This window comes from Acomys minous, assembly GCF_964271855.1.
Source record: "Acomys minous genome assembly, chromosome: 9".
Lineage (NCBI taxonomy): Eukaryota > Metazoa > Chordata > Mammalia > Rodentia > Muridae > Acomys > Acomys minous.
This window is the reverse complement of record NC_140490.1, coordinates 91,640,913-91,664,880: the sequence shown is the minus strand read 5'-3', so window position 1 is coordinate 91,664,880 and position 23,968 is coordinate 91,640,913. Positions and strand designations below refer to the sequence as shown.

The following is a 23,968-nucleotide window of genomic DNA, read 5'->3' as shown; positions in this document are numbered from 1 at the left end:
TGTTTGTTTGTTTTTTACTGTTGCTCTATAGTACAGCTTGAGATCAGGGATGGAAATTCCTCCAGAAGATCTTTTATTGTACAGAATTGTTTTAGTTATTCTGGGTTTTAAATTTTTCCATGTGAAGTCAAGAATTGTTCTTTCAAGGTTCCATATACAATGTTTTCTCCTTGTGAAATGAACATGAAATGATATGGACTTAAACCCAAAACCTAAAAAAAAAGAATAGATAGACATCAACTAGAAAAGAAAGATTCTGAAAGTTGCATCATGTTCTGAGAAATAAACCAGCCTAATGTGTTCAAGGTGTAGTCCTGTGGGGATAATGACTTATTATAATCTACCTTTTATAGATAGGGAATTAGGGTGCAGAAAGAACCAATGACTTGCTGATAAACAGAATTTCTGTGCTAAAAGCCGAGTGAGAAATCATATGCTATACCCTCCTACTGTATGGAACCTTATGCTATACCCTCTCGCCTACCTGTAAGACTGAATGAACAAAAAAATGGACACATGTTGGAATAGAATATTTTTCACTCTCATAATAAAACCTCATGATGAATGGTATAAAGTCTTTGTGCATCACACATTTAGATCTCAGCAAGAACTTAGGTCATGAAGCTATACTGACTGTAATCCTAACAGTCAGGGAGGCAGAGGCAGGCGGATCGCTGTGAGTTCGAGGCCAGCCTGGTCTACAGAGCAAGTCCAGGACAGTCAAGGCTACACAGAGAGACCCTGTGTTGAAAAACCAAAAGAGAAAAAGGAGGAGGAGGAAGAGGAGGAGGAGGAGGAAGACTTGAGCAACTCAGGCTTCTTTTGCAATGACGGATCTTCTGGGGCCTTGATTCAGATATCGATAGAGAACCCAGGACCACCATAGTCTCTGTAGAGGCCCCTCTGTATAATCTCTTATGCCCAGCATATTTTTAAAAGCATTTAATCCTTAGTTATCCAGCCAAGTCCAGTTGCACTAGGACTTCCCATGTGCCTGAGGTCTTCCTGGTGACGTCTGTCCCACCCTGTGTTTCTTTTGCATTTCAGCAGTAAATAACAGATCCAGGGACCACTGGGTTTGTTTTTGTTTTTGTTTTTGTTTTTCTACCTGTACTTCTTCAAGGGGAGAAGCTCCTCGTCCCTGTCTCCTCAGCCTGCAGAGCCCAGCCTTCACTCAAGTGACCACGGCCTCCTGTCTATGTCATTTCTATTATTTGGGCCCAAACATTCTTTTTTTTTTTTTTTTTTTTTTTTTTGTCTTCTTGCTATATGTTAAGCACCGTTGTATCAGCTGATTAAAAAGAAAGGAAGAAGCCGGGCTTGGTGGCGCACGCCTTTAATCCCAGCACTCGGGAGGCAGAGGCGGGCGGATCACTGTGAGTTCGAGGCCAGCCTGGTCTACAAAGCGAGTCCAGGACAGCCAAGGCTACACAGAGAGACCCTGTCTCAAAAAACAAAAAACAAAAAACAAAACAAAAAAAAAAAAAAGAAAGGAAGAAAGAAAGAAAGATAACTCTTACTGCTGGGGCACTCACAGTCAAGGCAAGATGAAAGGCATAAAGCCATGATAAGCCAATATAAAACTGTTAGGATGACCAGGCAGTGGTGGCGCACACCTTTAATCCCAGCACTGAGGAGTCAGGGGCAGGCAGTTCTCTGAGTTCCAAGCCAGTTTGGTCTACAAAATGAGTTCCAGGACAGCCAAGACTACACAAGAAACCCTGCTTTGAAAACACAAAATCAAAAAAGAAAAAAAAAGTTAGGAAAAAGGTTTGCATAAAGAGTTTTGGGAGCTGGGTGGTAATCCCAGCATTTTGGTGACAGAGGCAGGTGGATCTCTGTGAGCAATCCAGTCCATAGAGTGAGTTCCAGGGTGGCCAGGGCTACACAGAGAAACCCTATCTCAAGAAAACAAAACAATAAAAAGAGTTCTTGGAATAAATGAATGCATAATTATTCTCTTACGGTATTAAATGATCCAAAGCTATAGATAATGATGGCCTTGAAAATTCCAAGGAAAAAAATTTGTTTCTCTTTAGAAAGTAAGCTTTTGTTAGCAAATGTATTTTCTCTATTAATAGTATAAAACATATGTTGGAATAGAGTGGTCTTCTACTGGCAGCAAGGCAAAGCTTTGAAAGTATATTTCTTGGTCTGGGGATGGAAGAAATTTTAAAAGTGTCTTAGCGTCCTCATTCATTTATCGATTAGATATTCAATATTTACTTTGCATATTGAGTCTACTAGGTTCCAGGTACTGTTACGGGCTCCGTGAGGTGGGAAGAGAAGGGAGGCTTTGTGTTAATGAGCTGTAGTTCAGAGAGCAAACTAAGTGTGTATGTGGGGGGGAGGGGCTGAGGAAAACACGTCCAGATGAAGGTCATAAACAATGTCCGATATGTTACAAATAGTACAGCAGGAGAAACACGCAGGGAGGGGTAACAGCTAAAATAACTTACATTATTAGATACTATTAACTTTTCTCCAGTGATTTAGCTTCATCTATTACTCTTTTTGTAAAAAAAATTATTTTTATTTCATGTGCCTCGGTGTTTTGCCTGCATGTATGTCTGTGTGAGGGTGTGAGTCACAGACAGCGGCGAGCTGCCATGTGGGTGCTGGGAATTGAACCCCGGTCCCCTGGAAGGGCAGCCAGTGCTCTTAACTGCAAAGACATCTCTCCAGCCCCCTCAACTATTACTCATAACAATCAATTACTACTTAAATTCTATAATTATATTTTATCCCACAAAAGATGGTTAGATCAGCCAGATATGGTGGCGCACACCTTTAATCCCAGCTCTTGGGAGGCAGAGGCAGGCGGATCTGAGTTCGAGGCCAGCCTGGTCTACAAAGTGAGTCCAGGACAGCCAAGGCTACACAGAGAAACCCTGTCTGGAACACAAAGAAACAAACAAAGATTGATAGATCAATGGGTGAGAAGTAGATGACAGATATTATGCAGTTATAAAAAAAGATAAGGATGATAGCCCTAGATGCTATGACTCCAATATGTAACTGAGACTAAACTTCAGACAACTGTAGATAAGTTACATAGTATTAAATATATATTTTTATTGCTCTCGATATAAAAACTAATGATGTTGGTTTGTTTTTGTTTTTGTTTTTGTTTTCATTTTCATTAATGGCACATTTTCTTTATTCTGAACAGTAGGGGATTTTCATCGGATTATCATCATTTGTTTCCCTTCAGGAGTGGTTCACTGTCATTGAGCACTACCACCGAACCAATGCCACCATTACGGAGCTGGTCATAGGAAATGAATATTACTTCCGGGTCTTTGCTGAAAACATGTGTGGCCTCAGTGAGGATGCAACTATGACTAAGGAGAGTGCCGTGATTGCCAAGGATGGTGAGTTGGGGGGTGGACTGCCACTTGGGAACCTTGACAGGGAGAGAATGAAAGAGGAGACAGAAAGCAGATAAGAGCGAGCAAATTCTGGAAGACAATGGTAACAATACTCAATAAAATTTCAATTCTACAGACAATTTTCCTCCCTAGGGGAATTACACTACTATCCTAGGTTTCACAAACTCAATTCAATCCAATTTCTGGCCACTAGGTCTATACATGGTGAATGTTTCACGGATAGGAAAAATTGCACATTTCTGGGTTTTCTGTTTATTTTTTGACACCTTCAATTTTGTAGCATTATATGAGACTTGCTCTAAAGAAAGGGCAAGCTGATTTTTTTTTTTAAGACAGGGTTTCTTTATGTAGCCTTGGCTGTCTTGGATTCACTTTATAGACCAGGCTGGCCTCGAACTCACAGAGATCCACCTGCCTCTGCCTCCTGAGTGCTGGGTTTAAAGGTGTTTGCCACTGTACCTGGCTGGGTGAGCTGAATTTTCTCTTTTCAATCAATCACCCTCAAATCATTCATTGTAATGTTCACACCCGGGCACATGTTTTGATCCAGAAACTCAGAAAGACAATTATATCCTTTCAGTACTTGGTTGAGTGTCTCGTAACCACTTTGGCTTCCACATCAGGTGTGGTCTATCCATGTGTCCCCATGAAAAAATGCCACGTGGCATTTGCTCGTGCTTTACTCACAGGTAAAATTTCCTTCGGCTACATTAGACGCCCAAAACCTACGTTTGCAGTCATTGGCCTCCCCCACTTTTCCACCTGCTCCTTCCCACGGTCAGTGTTCCCACGGTCTCCCCCGACTCTCTGCATCTATTACACTGTCTCCCACAGATCCCAGGGTCCTTTTACTCATGAGTAAAAGACACCAAGAATACTGTATTCTCAAGCCAACTTCTATTTTTAAACGCGTTCTAATACTCATTTTTAAGGTAAAATCTACAAAAATCCCGTATATGAAGACTTCGATTTCACAGAGGCCCCCATGTTTACTCAGCCTTTGGTTAACACCTATGCCATCGCTGGTTACAACGCCACCCTGAACTGCAGCGTCCGGGGAAATCCCAAGGTATATAGTGCTTTACTACTCAATTCCTTACATTGAAGATGGATTCCAAAGGTTCTCTTTTGTATTCGCCATGTTATATCGGCAAGTGGAAAGATAAACAGGGCTTCCTAGTGTGGGAGGAGTGAACAAAGATGGGATTTCTGGATAAATAATTTGATTTTTTTCCCCCATTTTCTTTTTCGTTTTGGTTTTTTTTTCGAGACAGGGTTTCTCTGTGTGGCCTTAGCTATCTAGAACTAGTTTCTGTAGATCAGGCTGGCCTCGAACTCACAGAGATCCGCCTGCCTCTGCCTCCCAAGTGCTAGGATTACAGGCATGGGCCACCACCGCCTGCCTCTGAAAATTTAAATGTAGTGGTAGCAGACATACTATGTGTCCTTATTGTCTAATGGATGCCCTACTAAGGAAACAAAACCGCGTGAAAAGAAGCAGAGGGGAAGCAAATTGTTTCATCGGGAGAAATTGGGTGGGAATGGCGATTCACCAAGAGGTCTATACCACACTTAGCAGTCACATGATTCAGGGCTGAATAAAAAAATGGGCTCTGATAAAATGGGGCGCTCACAGCCAATTGAAGATACTTAGAAAATCTTCAAGTTCCATGGTGTTGGTGTTTAACAGCAACAAATAGCAAATGCTGTCCCCAGTGCTCTCTATCCCTGGGCGGGCCGAGAGAAAGTATCCTCAGATTTAAAAAAAAACAAAAACAAAAACAAAAAAAACTCTAAGGAAGAAATGCAGTAACCATGGCAAATATCTTGGGCAGAATGGAGGAAGTCAGAGGGAGAGGCATGGGAAGAAGGGGCTGAGGTAGTGTGCAAACACGTGTGACGTGGGTAGCGTGCAAACACGTGTGACGTGGGTAGCGTGCAAACACGTGTGACGTGGGTAGCGTGCAAACACGTGTGACGTGGGTAGCGTGCAAACACGTGTGACGTGGGTAGCGTGCAAACACCTGTGACGTGGGTAGCGTGCAAACACCTGTGATGTGGGTAGCGTGCAAACACATGTGACGTGGGTAGTGTGCAAACACGTGTGACGTGGGTAGCGTGCAAACACATGTGACGTGGGTAGTGTGCAAACACATGTGACGTGGGTAGCGTGCAAACACATGTGACGTGGGTAGTGTGCAAACAGATGTGACGTGGGTAGCGTGCAAACACGTATGACGTGGGGACCTCCATCTGGCAGTAAGGGGCCATTACCCACCAGTCTGTGGAGCTCACATTCCAGAAGGAAGCCGAGGGCCCAGATGTGAGCCCATTTGAGAGCTGGAAGGAGGGAGAGGATGGGATGAAAGAGACAGAGAATATTCCAGCTCTGGGATCTGCGGGAGACAACGTGATAAGTGCAGAGAGTGGGGGGCAGGGGTGGGAGGTGAGGAAGAGTAGGTAGAAAAGTGGGCACAGTCCATGGCTGCGCCTGTAGACCAAGGAAGAGTCCGAAAGCTCAAAAGCCCCTTCCTGGTGACTGGGCTGCTGCTGCTCTTGTATCCGGAACTCATCTTCTCCCACCACATGGTGAGTACGGAATGCAGAGGGGAGGGGAGGGGACGTGGCACACCCAACCTATGGAGAACTAGAGACTTCTGGGGGAAGGAGAAGACAATCCGAAGACCATGACAGCTTTTAGGAACTCTCTGAAAAACACCTAGCAATGCACAGTCTCTGTTACGAACTCGTTTCACAAACCTGCAGAATGAGTTTTAAAATCTGGGAACAACTGATGAATAAAGAACAGGTATACACAGAGCTGGAGAGATGGCTCAGAGGTTAAGAGCACTGGCTGCCCTTCCCAAAGGTCCTGAGTTCAATTCCCAGCAACCACATGGAGGCTCACAACCATCTATAATGAGATCTGGCGCCCTCTTCTGGCCTGATGGCTTGCAGGCAGGCAGAATATGATATAAATATAAATAAACCTTTTTTTTTTTTTAAAGAACAGGTATATTCAAGGCACACCGTGTGACTTGATGTGTACATTGTGCAGTGATTTTCACAGTCAAATTAGCACATCTACAAACACACTGTCAATGTGTCAATGAGGCAGAGACCCCATTTGCCTCACAACTAAACACTCTGCCCACATAGATTAATTTGGAATGGATTAATCCATCTGGGAAGATTGCCCTCAAGCCGTCCCCTGAACAATATCAGCTTTCTTCTTTAGAGCTGCCCATTTGGTCTCTTGCTAAGGAAATAGAACTTAATCTGAGGCAAACAGGAGCCAAGAAGCAGCCTACGCTTCTTAGAACCCCCCTTTTCGTTCTAACCCGTGCTTTAAAAAAGAATCCCATCCCTGCGTTTGACGGTCTCTTAATATGCTATGTACACAAAGGCCTTGACTTGACGCTCTTCAATCTGAACCTCAGCCCAAAATCACGTGGATGAAAAACAAAGTGGCTATTGTGGACGACCCGAGGTACAGGATGTTCAGCAACCAAGGGGTCTGCACGCTGGAGATACGCAAGCCTAGTCCCTACGATGGAGGCATGTACTGCTGCAAAGCGGTAAATGACCTCGGCACAGTGGAGATCGAATGCAAACTGGAAGTGAAAGGTAAGCCGCCCCAGGGCTCAGCTGTAGGCTTAAGTTAAAGCTTGCAGTGGCGGCTTAAAGAGCCTCCTAATGCAAAATCCAAATGAGATGCAGTGACTTCTTTGGCCAAATCGGCTGGGGAGGGGCAGCTCTACCTCAGCTGCTTGACCCTTTGGGGTAACTTGTTTTATTATTGGTTTTCAATTCCTGCCCATTGAAGGAGGAATATCAATGTCAGTGACATGTAGGCAAACAGCAGAGTGACAATGACTGAAGTAAACACAGTATTGCTTTGGTGACACAGTCCATCTGCAAGTGGAAGCCTATTTGTAAGAGCTTATCTACTGAAACTGCAGTTAAGGAAGTCACACCCATATGAAGGGATCAGTGAAACTACATATGCATATATACATACGTGTACAAATACATACATACACATATATATACAGTTTTGTTATTTTAGTATTTGACAGACATCTAGGATTCAGCATACCTGTATCCTATTACATAACATTACTAAAGAACTTTTATCCATAGCCTTATATTCTATTTAAGAAATGTTACAGCTAATGCAAGCCAAAAAAATAAAATAATAACAACAAAAAAACCACATAAGGTAGAGCCGGGCGTGGTGGCGCACGCCTTTAATCCCAGTACTCGGGAGGCAGAGGCAGGCGGATCACTGTGAGTTCGAGGCCAGCCTGGTCTACAAAGGGAGTCCAGGACAGCCAAGGCTACACAGAGAAACCCTGTCTCGAAAAAACAAAACAAAAAACAAAAAACAAAAACAAAAAACACATAAGGATTTATATAGGAGAAAAATCTTAGCATAAATTGTTTTTTTAATCACATTTCTTATTCATTGACAGTAGTTTATCCTAAAGTTTTTCTTAACAAACAAAACCTACTTTGGGACACCTCGGGATATCAGACAGCATGATTACAATGTGTTTTTTCTCATTCTATATTTTATTCCTATCTTCTGATGATCACAGTGTCTTATCTTCCCTGTCTATGACAAACTAGAATCTAAAAGTTAAAAAGATGGCTTTGTAAATACACATTTTATAGTCGCGATAAATGTCCAACATATTTTTAAAAGAATCTTTTCCTCCTAAGTTTAACATAGAGTATAAGAAACTTCTTGAATATTGGCATATATATAGATATAAATATAGATAGATATATAACTTTTCTTTCTCTAATAGTTTCTGTTAGTCCTTGGGTCTACAATAAATCAGGATTGGGTAATAAGAGAAATATTTCTATATCATAAACATAGGGTCTATGATATTCATCAAAAATCCACAGCTTACAACTGAGAAAACCCTTATGGATTTAACCACTCCACTGAGCTGCTGTTTTCTTAGCATTGCATGACAATTTAGGCCACATTTATAAGTCATCTAGTCTCTAAACATCTAGCTTTATTATTTCAAGATATTACTGATGAATTTCTAACATCATCCAAAAAACAAAAATTTTTAAAAAACTGTCGTATGATCATGGTTTGAAAATAATGAAATGTTGAAGGCATAAAGTAATTTCATAAGTGGGTCAGTATTTGGAGCCTTTTATACAAACAAGGGATGTTATTCATGTACATGTTATACTGCTCTGAGTAATAGTAAATTGAGTAGCGACTGAATTTAATAATGAGAACAATGTATACTTTTGTTTAAAAAAAAAAAAAGGTATTGACTGTGATTTCTCTCTTGGTAAAATCTCTTGGTCCTAAAAACAACGATGAGACTGCTTACCGTCGGAATGTTATCTGATAAGGGGTTACTTAATGGGTTAAGTTATGCATTAAAAGGTAAGAATGTCAACTGAGAATAAATAAATATGGTACAAATATTCTAATTCTGCAGTGATATATCAAGGAGTAAATACCCCTGGACAGCCAGTCTCCCTGGAGGGGCAGCAACAGGTTCAAAAAGTTCACGCCTCACTGGCTATTTCCATTTTCCGTTCCATTCCTCTTACATGAGAACGCACTTTGCATGTAAAGCTTGATTTCCTGGTTTGCTTTTCACTGTATTTCTTAGAGGCTCATGGCATACCATGTTTATGCCATGAACGAGGAAGGCAAATTATCCAAGAATATCAATTAAATGTAGAACCAGTATCTTGTTGTCAGAACACTAAGTGCCAGATCAGCTGTCCCCATAAACAAAGCCGGAAACTTTCATTTTATGTATGGCTATCAAAAACAAAAACAAACAAACAAACAAAAAAACCCTTTGGAAACAAGGACGTTTACTAAATGTTTTCGTTTTTCAAATGTATAAAGATATAGTGTCCCCTGAAGATAGTTTATAGCAGAGGGAGTTTATATTCGTGACAGAATTCAGAAACTGAGCACCTTAAACCTGCTAAGGCATAGCGCATGCTCTGTGCACTTTTGATAGAGGCTACAAAGACAGGTGTGACATTTGGAAACTTCTCTGTTTAAGATTTTCCCACTGCAGAGTCACTGGTTGAGTATCTAACCTATTCACCTATTCAGTTTGCACATCTTTATGGTATCCAAACTATTTCATATGTTTATGAAACAAAAGGAAGGAAAAGCTCATGGTCCTATGTAAAAAGTATTACATTAAAAAAAAAAGTCCTATTGTATGTATATGGCTCTTTTTCACTTAGAAGAGCTAATTAAGAGTTCTTTGGGGCAAGGCAAACAACCTGAATTAAACTCCAATGTAGTATTTGCTTTCTGAATTTAGAGGCTAGAAAAAACAAAATACCAGAGTGCCGCCTTTGGAGTGTTGTATGTCACAGCACAGTCACCCTGTAGTTTGAGCTTAAGACTTGACTAGTTACATATAATCCGTCCCAAATGGAATATTATAAAATGTAGTACTTGATAATTTTGCCTTTTGGAATTCCAACATATATATATGAACACTAACATCTTAAAATACCGCCTATGTTTTTCTTTTGTTGAAAAACACGATATATATATGTTGTAGGGTATTTTTTTTTTTAAGCTAACAGTTTGGAAGCTCTTACCATAAATATTCACTAGTCAGATTAGCTCTGCCATCTATTCTAGCAAAGTGGTTATGCATATATTAATTTTTTATGTATTAATTATCCTCTTGAAGTGACACCCTTCACTCTATTTTTCCTTTGTCATTCACCCGACTAAGGATTAATGAAATCACCTCATCGTAATTGTGACCATAATTTCACCTCCAACATAAAACCCAACACTGATGTTAGCATTTTTTTTTTTAATGCTTACAACTTCTCTCTTTTTCTTTCTCTCTCTTCCTTAGTTGTAGCACAGTAAGGATTTTTGAGTGTATATTGTCACCTAAGGTAAGCTTTCATATGGCGTCAGCATATGAAGCTTATGAATGTCATAAGCCATACCAAGCCTGTGGAGTATGGCATGATTTTCATTACGTAGCCAACCAATGAAAATGGAACCTGCTAACTCCCTCCTAGTTTTAACTTGTATTTCTGGATCATTGAAATTAACACCTAACACTGACCCTTCCCAAGTGCTTCTTCTTGACATGCGGCAAGTTGTTGAATGTCATACAGCATGAGTGAAAGCATTTGGTGTAGATGAAAAGGCGTGGTACCCGTGCATCCTGACTTCTTTGCATCAAGGAATGGACATGTAAAAACAGGTGGCAGCATTTCTACCAATATGTGACGTGGTTGGTTGGTTGGTTGGTTGGTTTCTTTTTTTCTTTTTTCTTTTTCTTTCTTTTCTCTCTCTCTCTCTCTCTCTCTCTTTCTTTCTTTCTTTTATTAAGGAGAATGAGTTTCTCAAATTTGCATTAAAGAAGTTTTAAGAATGTTCAAACAGCATGCTGCTTTTGTCTGGTCATGAAATTTTTATTTTTTATTTTTTTTAAGCAAGGAATGAAGCATTTATTAAAGGGCTGTGCAAACTTCTGTTTTCATGGGGTTTCTCTTGAGTGGTACTTTGAATTTTTAAAAAATTATATATATATACATATATACACACACGTACACATACATACCAGGAATTGAGAAGGTGGGTATGAAATACTAGGGCGTTTCCCTCACCCTCAGAAGATAGCAGCTCTAGTTTTGGCACAGTTTGTAAAATGGCCAAAAGGTAAAGCAAACCTTTTGCTTCTCCAGTGCGCTCGAATCAGACTACTTTTCTGTGCTTAGTTGAGAAGAGCATTAAGGAGTGGCTCTCTTGCCGACCTACAGACGTTCAGGCAGAGCCTTTACATCCTAGTGGCAGACTCCCAAAACCTCGCAAAGAGAAATGCGCTCTCAAACCATTGGGAATTTAAGCCAAGATTGAACAATGGTAGCGCGGAATAAATTACTACCAGGAACTTGATTTTTTTTATTTTTATTTATTTATTTATTTATTTATTTTGGTCAAGACTCTAAGTGCTTTATATTTGAAATATACCAGAACCAGGAGAAATTTTCAGGTAGGGATGGAGTGAGCCCTTATAGCTAGCAAGAACAAAATCAATCCCATTCGTAGGCAGCTAGTCCAGGAGTGTTCTTACGGTGGTCTTTCACAGAGATGCTTTTAACTTGCCCTGTCTCCCTTTTGTCTTCTCCAGGTGGGCTGTCCTTCTGCAGGCTCCTCCTGCAAGGCGTGCCTCCAAACATAATCGATTCATATTTGCGAGACTTACAATCAAGCAATCCTGAGGAGTACTGAGGGCTGGGCACTGCTTCTATAAACACCACTGCTTTGAAGTTTGATTGAAAAAGAGAAAGCATTTTCTGGTTTTCACCCAGGTCCCCATGTGTGGCCATTTTCTCTCCCTCCTAACCTTGAAGAAAGAAAGAAAGAAAAATTGTTTGCATGGATTGCTTAATTAAAAAATCGCAAACAAAATCTCTTTTGCAGTCACGTTTTGTTCACTATAGCCTCGTTTGGGTCATTCACTGTACTGTACTAAAAACCAACTGTGGAGTAAGGAAAGACTGTTGTTTCAGTTTATTATAGTATCTCCAAATGCTTTTCTTTCCCAGAGTAAAAAAAAAAAATCACAATAATGGAGTCACAATATACCACAATGGAATCCTGAAAACTCATTCTTTTTTTGATTGACTTTTTACAGTGTGCTCCAAGCTGGCCTCGAACTCATAGTGAGCCTCCTGAGTAATGGGGTTCGAAGCATGAAACATTAAATCTGTCTCTAATACATTTTTCTAAATCTAAGTTTTCGAAATCAGATTTGTTTGGTTCACGCAAAACTACTTAGCACAAGAACCTATGCCCTGTTTTCCCATTAGAACTTAAAGTCTCTTAATTTCATCTTTCAGGCTTTTTTTTTTTTCAGTTAAAAAAAGGAAAAATGTATCTAGTAAAAGGCACAATTTGTAGCAAAGATACTGAAATGACACAGCAGTTGCTTAAACATTTGGAGTTGTATTCTCAGATAGCGCTGAGGCAAGAGGCTTGGGGCCCAGATCCTTCCAAACTTGGGTCTGATGCCCAGAATGTCCCTGCGAGAAATTCCTAGGCATACCTGCCACTGCACTGTACGCAGCAGCTGCAGATTTGGTATTCAGATATTTTTTTATTCTTTTAACCCCAACCCCACTCACACCTTTGTTGCTATTGTTGTTGTTGTTATTGTTCTTATTGTTCTCCCCCAAAGGCTGAGCAAATTGTTGTTTGCAGATTCTGCCATAGTAGCATGGAGTGGCATTATAAAGCGTTTCCCCTTCTCCCTTTCCACATTACAGTGGGAAGATGTGAGAGTGGCTGCCGGAACTATGGTGGGCTCACCAAGGGAAACAAGGGAAAGACAGATAGATGGTTCCGGTGGTTGCAATGCATCTGGGAATTTCAAGAGAAAACTATTTTATGGTCAACCTATGGTGGCACTCTCTCTCTCTCTCTCTCTCTCTCTCTCTCTCTCTCTCTCTTTTGTTGTTGTTGTTGTTCTGACTACTTGGTGATCTCACCTCCTCGGGTGTTAATAATGTGTTACTAGCCTCGCATTTATACTCCCAATCACTCCAAAATAATAGTTGTCTCTCAGTCCCCTAGGCTCCATAGGGTGGTTCTGGGCTCCTCGTGGGTACCAAAAATGTTCAGATGCTCAAGTTTTCTACATTCAAAGCATCACACTATTCACACTAGTCGACATGCTTCCTCCTGTGTACTTCAAATGACCTCTAGATTACTACAACACAAAGTAAGTTGTTCAGGGGATTATGAGTAGGGCGAAAGATTGCCTGACATCCCTCCCCCCTTGTGTTCCCCCTGTCCGTCCCCCCCCTCCCCCCCCCCCCCCCCGCTTCCGCCAAAGTTCAGCACAAAACACAATTTTCTCTTGGTGTCATCACGATCCTATCAGGGCTGGAGAGATAGCTCAGTGGTTAAGATCACTGTCTCCTTTTCTAGAAGGTCCTGAGTTCAATTCCCAGCAACCACATGGTGGCTCACAACCATTTATAATGAGATCTGGTGCCCTCTTCTTGCCTGCAGGTATACACATAGACAAAGCACTCATCTATATAAAATAAATAAATAAAACTTTAAAAAAATGAACACAAAGAGCTGACTGTCATACTACACAATCCTTCTGTAAACACATGTGTTAATTAGTGCTATGGGTTCTGGGACTGCTCTGAGACTCACCATTCTGATCATGCATAAATTTTAACAAAGAAGAGGCTTTTAATCATACCCTGGCACCAGGTCTACATCCCAGGACTCCCAGATGCACTGCCCAGCCTCCTCATCAGGGTTTTTTTTTTAAATTCATATTACATCTTAATTGTTATCCTATCCCCTGTTTCCTCCCATTCCTCCCTCCCTCCCGCTTTCACCCTGTTCCCCTCCCCTATATCTGTGATTGAGGGAGACCTCCTCCTCCTCTATATGATCATAGGGTATCAGGTCTTTTCTTGGTAGCCTGTTATCCTTACTCTGAGTGCCACCAGGGCCCCCCATCAAGGGGACGTGGTCAAATATGGGGCACCAGAGTTCGTGTGAAAGTCAGTCAGTCCCCGCTCTCCACTCAACTGTGGAGAATGCCCTGTCCCTTGGCTTGCTCTGGGTAGGGGTTCGATGTTTACTGCATGTATTGTCCTTGGTGCCATAGTTTGAACAGAACCCCTGGGCCCAGATCTGCCCATCATAATGTTCTTCTTGTATGTTTCTAGGACTCTCTGGATCCTTCTATTTCCCCAAGGATCATAATGAGTGAGTTCACCCAGAAGCAGAAAGACTCACATGGTATATACTCACTTATAATTGGACACTAGCCCAAGGGGCATGTCCCATGAAAGTCTTCATCAGGGGCTTTTAAGGGCAAAGTAACATTCTGTCTATGTGCCAGCAGGAGTTCATCTGTGCAAAGCAAACTTCTTTTTTTTTTTTTTTTTTTTCCCCGAGACAGAGTCTCTCTGTGTAGCCTTGGCTGTCCTGGACTCACTTTGTAGACCAGGCTGGCCTCGAACTCACAGTGATCTGCCTGCCTCTGCCTCCCAAGTGCTGGGATTAAAGGCGTGCGCCACCACGCCCGGCCTGCAAACTTCTTTACAGAAGCAGAAACAGTGGGTTTGTTAAAGTTGCACAAGACCAGGAGGTGATGGCAAAAATTAACCCTTAGCAGCCCTTAACCTTTGGAAGTCTGGTTTTGCTTATTGCCCTCTTAAGCTCAGGAATTTTAAACTTTTAAACACAAAGTTGGCCACCAACATAACGTTCGTTACCCATATTTCATTAGGAAAGCAATCTGAATATTAATGGCTAAAGCATTTTGGCAAAAAAAAAAGTCTGGCTCATTTGTAAAACACATTAAGGCTGGAACTCCTTGTATGCACCAATTAAATAATGAGCCAGTGAGGTTAAGCACCAAGCCCTTGCAGGCTGGTTGTGGCACAACAGCTGAGCTGGCTGCCTAATGCTAATACTGGCTAACCAGTTTTGCTGAGTCACAGTAAAGTCTGTTAGGCCATCTTCATCTGCAATCTAGATGAGATTGTGATGCTGTCTTGCAGAATTTCTTTCCCCACTCACAGCTTAACCTCCTTAATTATATCTGAAGGGAGCATGGCTAACACGGCTCTGGCAGGCTCTGCCCTTCTCCCCCACCCCTCTGCCTTGCTAAGAACGGTGAGATTGGGCCTGGCATTGTGGCGCATGCCTTTAATCCCAGCACTCGGGAGGCAGAGACAGGTGGATCTCTCTGAGTTCGAGGCCAGTCTGGTCTACAAAGTGAGTCCAGGACAGCCAAGGCTACACAGAGAAACCCTGTCTCAAAAAACAAACAAACAAAAGAACCGTTAGATTACATTCCATCAAGGCCCTTTAACCTTATTTGTCCACTTCCTCCTCCCAAGTCTGACTACCAAGGTGCAGCTATCAAGGTATTGAAGACCAATGATCAAAAGCCCCCCTTGGCTCACCTAATTAACATGCCCAACCAAAAGTAAACACCTCGGCCTAACGGGGATTTCCCATTTTACCTTTATTAGCTGCCATTTTCTTATAGGTCATGTCTGTCTCTTTTTATCCAAAAGCAGCCCTTTGTTGTCCCGGACAAATATCCCTTTCCCCCTCCCTTGAAATGCACTAATATGTTCCTAACTATTCACTTAAAAGTTGACTTTGGGCCGGACGTGGTGGCGCAGGCCTATAATCCCAGCACTTGGGCCGTGATAGAGTCAGTTTGGAACTTGGGGACTTATGTACCTATAAACAGGGAAGGTATAGAGTGCATATATGGATTCAAAGTTGGATCATATGATTTATATAATTTGTTAGAATCAATGTACAGGACAGGGTATGTTAATTTATTATTATTATTTTTTTTTATGTCAAATGTGACTCTGAGGTTTCTAGCAACCAAGGGAATTGAAAAATCCTCTGTCCTGTGTGGCAGTAAGGCCACAGGTTCTCTGGCCAGCTGTGCCCTTTCCTGGTGTATAGGGGAAAGAATGAAGGAATGGCCTCTGATCTTTAATCTACGCTGGCGATTCCATGGTTTATTAAAAAAACAGGTGAATCTAAGATGTGTGGGACAAGGCTATTTCAGTCCCACTTATTAGGCTCTCTATGAGGTAGGTGCTTAGATTAGGTTAGATAAAGAACTGAAGTCTAAGAAGTGGGTGAGTCTGAAAGATGGAGACTTTGCATCCATTATTTTCCCAGGCAAATACCTGGGGGAAAAAAATCAATAAATAGTACAGCTGATAAGGCTAAGAATCAGAAAGTTGGTGGTGTCTGTTGCACCCTGGGTTGGAAAGCTTGAGAGCCAAGAGTTCCTAGAGCCCTCACCTGACTGGATAATGTTTAACGGCAAAGAGAGGCTATCTGCTTTACTCAGTCCATCCATTCAAACATGAAGGTCTGTTAAAATCACTAGACCCGTTGTCCAAGCATCTGTGTGGCTCTCTGATGCCCAGTCCCGCTACCGTGCACAGTTAACTGCTGCAGCATTTCTCATGCTAATTTTATGTGTTCTTTGTGTACTTTGTGAAAGATCTGATCAGTTCTACTGCTCGGTAGAATTTGGCAGAAAGGACCTCAGCATTTTTCTAGTTTCACTCTGGGATTCTCAAGTTATAGCTTCCTCCACAAGTCAGGGAAATCATGGATCCATGTAGACAGCCCTGTTTGCAACATTTCTCCTTTGTTTTTTTTTTTTTTTTCTTTTTAAAAATGTTATTTATTCACTTTACATCTTACTTGAAGCCCCCTCCTGTCCTCCTAGGCCCCTTTCCACATCCCCCCCCCCCCCCCGCCTCCTCCTCCTCCTCAGAGAAAGAGGAAGGGCCCCGTGGGTACCAACCCGACCTGGCACATTAAGTCACTGCAGAACTAGGCGCATCCTTTCCCACGGAGACCAGACAAGGCAGACTGTATCCAGTTCTGTGTCTTGGGTCTTTTATCTAGATCCGGATCCCCACCGAAGCACCTCATAGACTGTATGCTCACTCCAAGGCCAAAAGCTTGACCTAGGGTCACCTGTGTGCTAGGAAGCTGGGGAGAGAGACGTGGCAAGAATTTGGCCGTGAGACTAGAGCACCTAGGACCTCTCAGAGCGTCGCTGTTTATAGTAGTTGTCTTAAATAAACCACACCTTTTGCATCCTCTTGTGTTTGTGGATTCCAATGAGTTACTACAGATGCAAGCGCCTGAGCATCGTCTGAATTAGGTTGCAAGGCAAAAAACCGCGATACCCATGGAATGAGGGCTCGAAGGTGCTTAGGGCACTGGGTGACTCAAATGTGTCATTCAGGAGACCACGCCCCGCTGATACGGCTTATCCAACATATGTAGGTTTTTCTCCTAAGCAATATTGACATGACCCCTGTCTTCTGATAAACTCCCCAAGACAATTGACTTCGCTCCTGTTTTTCTCTCCTTCACCTTCCTTGCAATCCTGGAGCACAGGAAAAACATCTTAAAAAGACATTAAAACTAAATTATACATGCTGGCTTAAAAATTTGTGTTTAATTAAAAAAAAAAAAAAAGCAGAGTTCATCCCCAGCACTGCGTCAGTCAAGGAAAGAAGGCACTATTCCTAAATTGTAAAGCAACCTTCTGGAGAATTATGACGAAGGGTCATTGGAAGGGAGCCATGTTTCAAAAGAAACCATCATGTGGCCATCAGGGAGGGAGATTCCACGGATAAAGGAGCCGAGGAAATGTTCCTTGCAGGCTACAAGATGGAGTACCTCTTCCAGCCCACTGGGTGTCCACGGGGGCCACTGTGACTTCCTTTCCTATGCCCTCACTGGAAGGTGCCATTGATAGAAGACAGTTGGGGTGACAGTGGGGGGGGTTGGGTTACTGTGAGGAAAACCCTTTAGTGAAGGCTATTTTTATCCTCTTGCTAGCAGCTTATAGCCAGAGTGCCACAAACGTTCTGCAGCATAAGCTGCATCGGTGGCGATGAGATGAGCTTTTCTGACTCGGTTCATGTTTTCAGGCCTTCCGAAGGACAAACACTAACTGTGGCCAGTGTGAGCCTTTAATACTCACTCCTTTAAGGAGTTAAACACTGAGAGATAGACCAAGAGGATCATGGGACATGAGGGGCTCGATGCCAGCCAAGAAGCAGGAACACTACCCAGGAGCAGGAGGAGGAGAGGTCAGATTAACACTGTTATTTGTACAGAGGGAAGGGCAGTCAAGAGCCACCAAGGAAATAGAGAGAGAAATAAAGTTAGCAGGTAAGGAACTAAAGAGGAAGCAAAGACAGAAAAGAAAGGGGCTTTTGTTTGCCTGCCTCACAAGCATTAGCCCAGCTATGGCTTCTTAACCCTTCCCCCACTTCCTCCCCCCTTTCCCCCGCCCCCACCTCCATCCCCCAGCAGGGCGTTCCTCTTTGCAGAAGAAAGGAGAACCTTGGGAGAAAGCTGAGGGATATGAACCCTCACCCTGTCCTCACCTCCTCTGACTTAGGACAAATTACCAACAACAACATGTGTGCTTCTTCACAGATATCCACGCAGCGGCTGGTTTCCTCAGACTCATTGCCAGGGCGCCGAAGGTTTCCTAGCCTGAGAGGGTTTCCGTGTTATCTTGGATAAGTTTCAACTGCCACCATAACTCAGGTCTCAAAAATAGCTGTTGTTCTCCAAGTAGATTACATAATTGGTACAAAATATGTCTTTTTAAATATATGTAAAATAAAAACAATAGAATAGAATATGAAAATTAAAGGCTTATCCGCCTTTCTTCTACTTAGACCTTTAGGGTCTTAAAAACATCAGCATTGGTTGCTGGGCGGTGGTGACGTACGCCTTTGATCCCTGCACTTGGGAGGCAGAGGTGGTTGTCTACAGAGTTCCAGGACAGCCAGGGCTACCTAGAGAAACCCTGTCTTCAAAACAAAAACAAAACCAAAAAAAACACAACACAACAACAACAATCAACCAAACAAAACAAACTCAAAAAACATCAGCATTGGGAAAAAACAAAACAGAATCTAGTTGTTCTCTTTTATCTTTTAATTACCCTAGGAGTCTTTTCTCTCTCACTCAGAGTGGTGTCTCCACACCAGCCTTCTGAGGCAATGTGTTTAGACCCCTTTCATAACAAAGGGTGATTTGGTGACCCCTACCACCTGGCCAACTGGAGGCTTCTCAGAAATGAGCATTCTTAGCTTCTTCCCTAGACTTACAGATTTACAAATCTGCCTTGAAGTGAGACTCCCCGATGACCCCTCCATGCCCATTCATGGGGGGAGGAGGGCAGGCTTCAGCCCTTTGTCTAATTCCTTGTATGGATGTTTAAAATGTTTAATTAGTATATATTCCTTGTACAAAGTAATAAATCTCATTAGGGTATTTTCATACGTGAGTGTCATATACTTTGATCACACGTGCATCCTCCCATTACCCGATCATCAACATCAACATCAACTTTTTGCCCCTTCTGTTGGTCCCTTTCTCTTCGTTTAAGATTTCTCCGTGTGTGTGTGTGTGTGTGTGTGTGTGTGTGTGTGTGTGCACTTGCGTGTGCCACATTGTGCTGCAGGTGTCCACAGAAGCCAGAAGAGAGTGTTTCAGATCCCCTGGCTGGAACTATGAGAAGCTGTGAGCTATCCAGGGTGGGTGCTGGGAATTAAATTCTGGGTCTGATCCATCTGTCCAGCAACCAGTACCCCGTCTTAAAGGAAAGATTCTGATAAATGTATCCTGTCTTTTGTTACTTTTCACAGGACTGTGACAAAACGTCTCATGACAGAAGCGGTTTAAGGGGCTGGGGGTGGGGGTGGTTGTTTTGGCTGGTGGTTTCATGGTAGGAAAGGCTTGGCCTCAGCGGTGGGAGGAGCACGTTGTGGGTCTTGGAAGACCAGCAAACAGTGTATTCCGGCTGGAACAGGAAGTACACATACAGCTTTCAAAGCCCAACTCGAGGGACCCACTCCTATTAGGTAGGCCACACTGCCCAAAGATCACACAATCTCCCCACAACAGTGCCTTGGGACCCAATTGCCCCAAACTAAGTCTTTAGGACACATTGTAGATTCAAACTGTAACACCCCTCTCTAAGAGAGTCCAGATAAGGACCCAACTACATATTCAAATGTGGGCTTCTTCTGAAAATCCCAAAGCTGCAGGCAGGGCTTTAGGCAATCCAAGCTGCTGAAAAATAAATTGTTTAAGGAAGGAAGGGTTCCTCAGATCATTCCATGGAAAACACTGTGGACTCACAAAACCATCATAAATGTTAAAAAAAAAATGATTAAAGCATATAAACAAGATTGAGAGCTAAGAACTCTGCCCTGGGAAAATCAACTTCTTTAGCCTTCAATCACTTTTGCGATTTCAGATAAAAAGCACAGTTACCACATCTCAGGGATTTTGTTGTGAAATCTTCTTCCCACCCCCTCACCCCCCCACCCCCCCCCACCCCCCGATCTTATAATAGGACACTAAGCATTTCTAGAGAGTAGAGCAAAGGTTTTTAGTTGATTTATCACTGAATACTGCATATCTGCCTGCCTACAAAAAATGTGAACTTTAAGATCTCAAAGTATAGATCAGGGCAGATCAGAGTAAATGTACCAAAAGCAAGTGTTTATGGGGTTGGAGAGTTGTAGTTTTAACTAAAATTCCAGATCATTCTATTTTACCAATAAACATTCAGGAGTCAGATGTTGTGGTAAAAACAACAACAACAACAAAAACCCTGCTGGCTCAGAGAGGCAGAGAAAGCACCCAGCTGACCTTCCTATTCAGCTTATGTCCAGATGGAAAAGGCCCAAAAGGCTCACTGATCAGCTGACAGCCCAGGAGGAAAAGGCCAAAAAAACCCAAGACCAAAGGCTTGCTAGCACAAGGCCCAAAAAGCCAAAGGCCAAGGAGCTGAGGAGCTCAAGAGCTGGAGAGCTAAGAGCCAAAGAGCTAAAGCTAAAATCCCAAGAGTAAAGCCCAAGAGCTGAAAGCACCAAAGACCTTTCCATGTCTACACTCTGTCTTAAACACCTCTCAACCCAAAGTCCATCCTACTCTTTAATCCCTGTCAGCTGGTTTTTTGCTCCACCTCTTGACTTAGGGTTAACTCTATTAAATCCTGGGTACAAATAGCTCTTGGATTAAAGGTGTATGTAAGGCTGGATGAACCACACTATAGTCTCCTGTTCACAATAAACAGAAAGTTCTTGGATTAAAGGTGTGTATTAGACCTCAACCACAAGACACAGGGATTCACAGTTCCCAATCTCAGGGATCACACTGAGATCAAATACCCTGCCACGGAGAGCGAGCTGTCTCGGTGGTCAGGAGTACTTGCTGCACTTGGAGAAGACCTGGGTTTAGTTCCCATCCTCACATGGCTGCTTATAGCTTTATGTCACTCCAATACCAGGATATCTGACACCATCTTCTGGCCCCTGGGGAGTCAGGCATGTGTAAGGTACACATACCGATATGCAGCCGACTCCTGCGATGCAGAAAGGAAAAATAAAATCTTAAAAAAAACAAATGTTCATGCAATAGGATCTTGCAATTGTTAATTATCCAGTCAGAGTTGTGAACAGGTATAGCCAAGCGATCCCTTTTAAAAACTCATTATCATATTATTTGTGCATATTTACTGGATAGGATGTGAATTTTTGATACAGGTAAACAATGTACGATAATCAAATTGAGGTCCAGGTGACATGTTGCTTGAGACCATGCTTTTTCCCTTCAAACTAGTGAAAACTTGGGTTTGAAGTAGTTATTTTCATGTATGATTGTACCTACCATGGTTGGGAGGACTTAGGGAAGGGATAAGGGGTTAATATGATCAAAATATATTGTATGAAATTCTCAAATAAAATATACATTTTTTATAAGTGTATAAAGATATCAGAACACAAACCTGTGGTTAACATGGGCAGATGGCCCTCCAACATCATCTCTCTCTCTCTCTCTCTCTCTCTCTCTCTCTTTTTAATAGCAGTAGAAATTAGTCAGGCAAATTTGTGTGTGTGTGGGATGGTCTGATGTATTTTGATGCTAATTACTGCTTGCTGTCTCTGTGACCCACTTTTTGATTAACAAAAAGCCATCCCACCTGGGCAGGGCAAAGGAGATAGGTGGGGCTTGGGGGAGAGAGAGAGAGGAATCCTGGGGAGAAGAAAGAAAAACCACCAGAAGGAGGAAGGAGAGAGACCTGAAGGGAAGAGAGGAAGGCCACCATGGGTTAGATGGAAGAGAAGCACGTGGCAGGCGTGGATGGAGATCCAGCCCAAATGAAGAACATTAGCAAGTATTTGGGATTATGGATGGGAGGTAGCTTGATAGAAGTTATTGGAAGCGAATGGCATGGGTTTGAGGCAGGGATCCCATGCCTGTCCCACTATGGGAAGTAGTTTAGACGATTGATGTCTGCCCTGCCCCAGGTTAACTAAGGCTATTTTAAAATATAACGAGTGTCTGTGTCTTGATTGACTGCTAGCCGGGCCTCCTGATGATACTGATAATACAGATCATTTTAAAAGCAATACAGATTGTTGGCCAGCTAGCAACTACATTTAGCTCTCCTTGCACAGGAAAGGAGTTAGAAATGAGTAATGAAACTTTGGATCATCACCCTCTAAGCCAGGGAGGGAGTTAAGCCCCCACCACCTTCTCTTTCCCTTCTTCCTGTGACCTGTGGAATTCCTGTGGAATTTGTGACCACCTGTTTTTGATTAAGTCAAGGACAGTACCCTAAAGGTAGCAGACAATGAAATGGAAGAAATCAGTGTCTCTTACACACTGAGCTTTTTGCAGCAGCCCTCAGTCCCCTCCCCAGACATTGGCTTTGGGCAAAATGAACTTCTGTCTCATTAAAGCCATTGTAGTTTACCTAGATGCAGCCTAAGAGCAATTGTCAGTACCTTCTGAGCATGCTGTGAGCCCCTTCACAGCTACGTTTAATTAGAAGAGGCCAGGTGCCATGATACTTGCTTGTAATCCAAGCTACCCAGGAGGCTGAGGATGGGGGGTAATCACAGGTTCAAGGCTTGTCTAGGCTGCATAGCAAGCTCCTGTCTCAAAATCAAAATCAAACAAAGGACCGAAGATAAAGCTCAGCAGTGGAGAGCAAAGTGCTAGGTTCAAAGTCCTGGAGCAAAATAATAAAATACTAGAACTATATAATGAAAGTGTTGCAATTTCCCCCCACCTGCCTCTGCTTCCCCAGTGCCGGGATCAAAGGTGTGGGCTACCACCTTCAGCTGCTTTTTTTTTTTTAATGGTAAAAGGCCAGGTAGTAAATATTCAAACCTTTGTAAGCTAGCCTGTGTTAGAACTCCTCACCTCTGTTGGAGTAAGCACGGCTATATTCACAGAACTGAAATTTAAATTTTCATACATTCCAACAACATAAACGCCATTCTTCTTTTGATTTTGCCAATAATTTAGAAACGTAAAAAGCATACTTCTTTTGGGGTTGGCCTTCAAGTCAAAGTTTACTGACCCTTTCTCAGAAATCCTGTGAGGCAGAACATGTCTGCTCAATCCAAGAATCCAGAAAGTAGTTTCCAGCTTGTTTTATGCTTTAGAAAGGGTTGGCCAGACCAGACCCAGCACGTGTAGAGCAGCAAGTGTCCAGCCTATGTCTGGTAAGGCAACAGAACAAGTTTATGACAGGATGTCCCCAGTCCAGACGGGTGCATTGTGAAGTAAGGAGCTGGTGACCTGCCATTATGTGGCAATCAGCTTTCTGTTCATTGAAACTGGCTTAGAGTTTACTCTGAGGAAGAGCGTGTCTAAAAAAAAACAAAACAAAAAAAGCAACAAAACAAACAAACAAACAAAAAACCCCAGGCATTTTGGTTTCTAATTAGTTCCCCTCTGACATTATTTCTAAGATCTGGGTTTTTTGTTTGTTACAAAAATCTGTCTGATCCCGCAGTGAGGGTTAATTAACTAAGTTAGTATGTGGAGGAGCCTTCGCATAGCCCTTCCCGATGCTTGACTGTTTTCTGATCAATACACATTGGGTGACCACTCAGCGTCACAGCATCAGTAGGCGGCATCTTCTTGATTAATAAAAAGTCTG

The 23,968-nt window shown here is 42.5% G+C and overlaps 1 protein-coding gene across 13 annotated transcripts in view; it reads left to right on the top strand.

Moving 5' to 3' along the window:
• MYBPC1 (myosin binding protein C1) overlaps positions 1–11,858 on the top strand; it is an 85,570-nt gene extending 73,712 nt beyond the window's left edge. For 5 of the 13 annotated variants that reach the window (XM_084795282.1, XM_084795286.1, XM_084795287.1 and 2 more), the window contains 6 exons: positions 3,215–3,374; positions 4,325–4,461; positions 6,833–7,019; positions 8,870–8,928; positions 10,280–10,322; positions 11,570–11,676. In XM_084795282.1, the coding sequence (XP_084651408.1) occupies positions 3,215–3,374; positions 4,325–4,461; positions 6,833–7,019; positions 8,870–8,928; positions 10,280–10,285 (549 nt within the window). In that variant the 3' untranslated portion in view covers positions 10,286–10,322; positions 11,570–11,676. Of the gene's footprint in view, positions 1–3,214; positions 3,375–4,324; positions 4,462–6,832; positions 7,020–8,869; positions 9,004–10,279; positions 10,323–11,569 lie in introns of those variants that run through there. The other 8 variants (XM_084795280.1, XM_084795283.1, XM_084795276.1 and 5 more) reach the window with 3 other exon arrangements.
• The last annotated feature ends 12,110 nt before the right edge of the window (positions 11,859–23,968 follow it).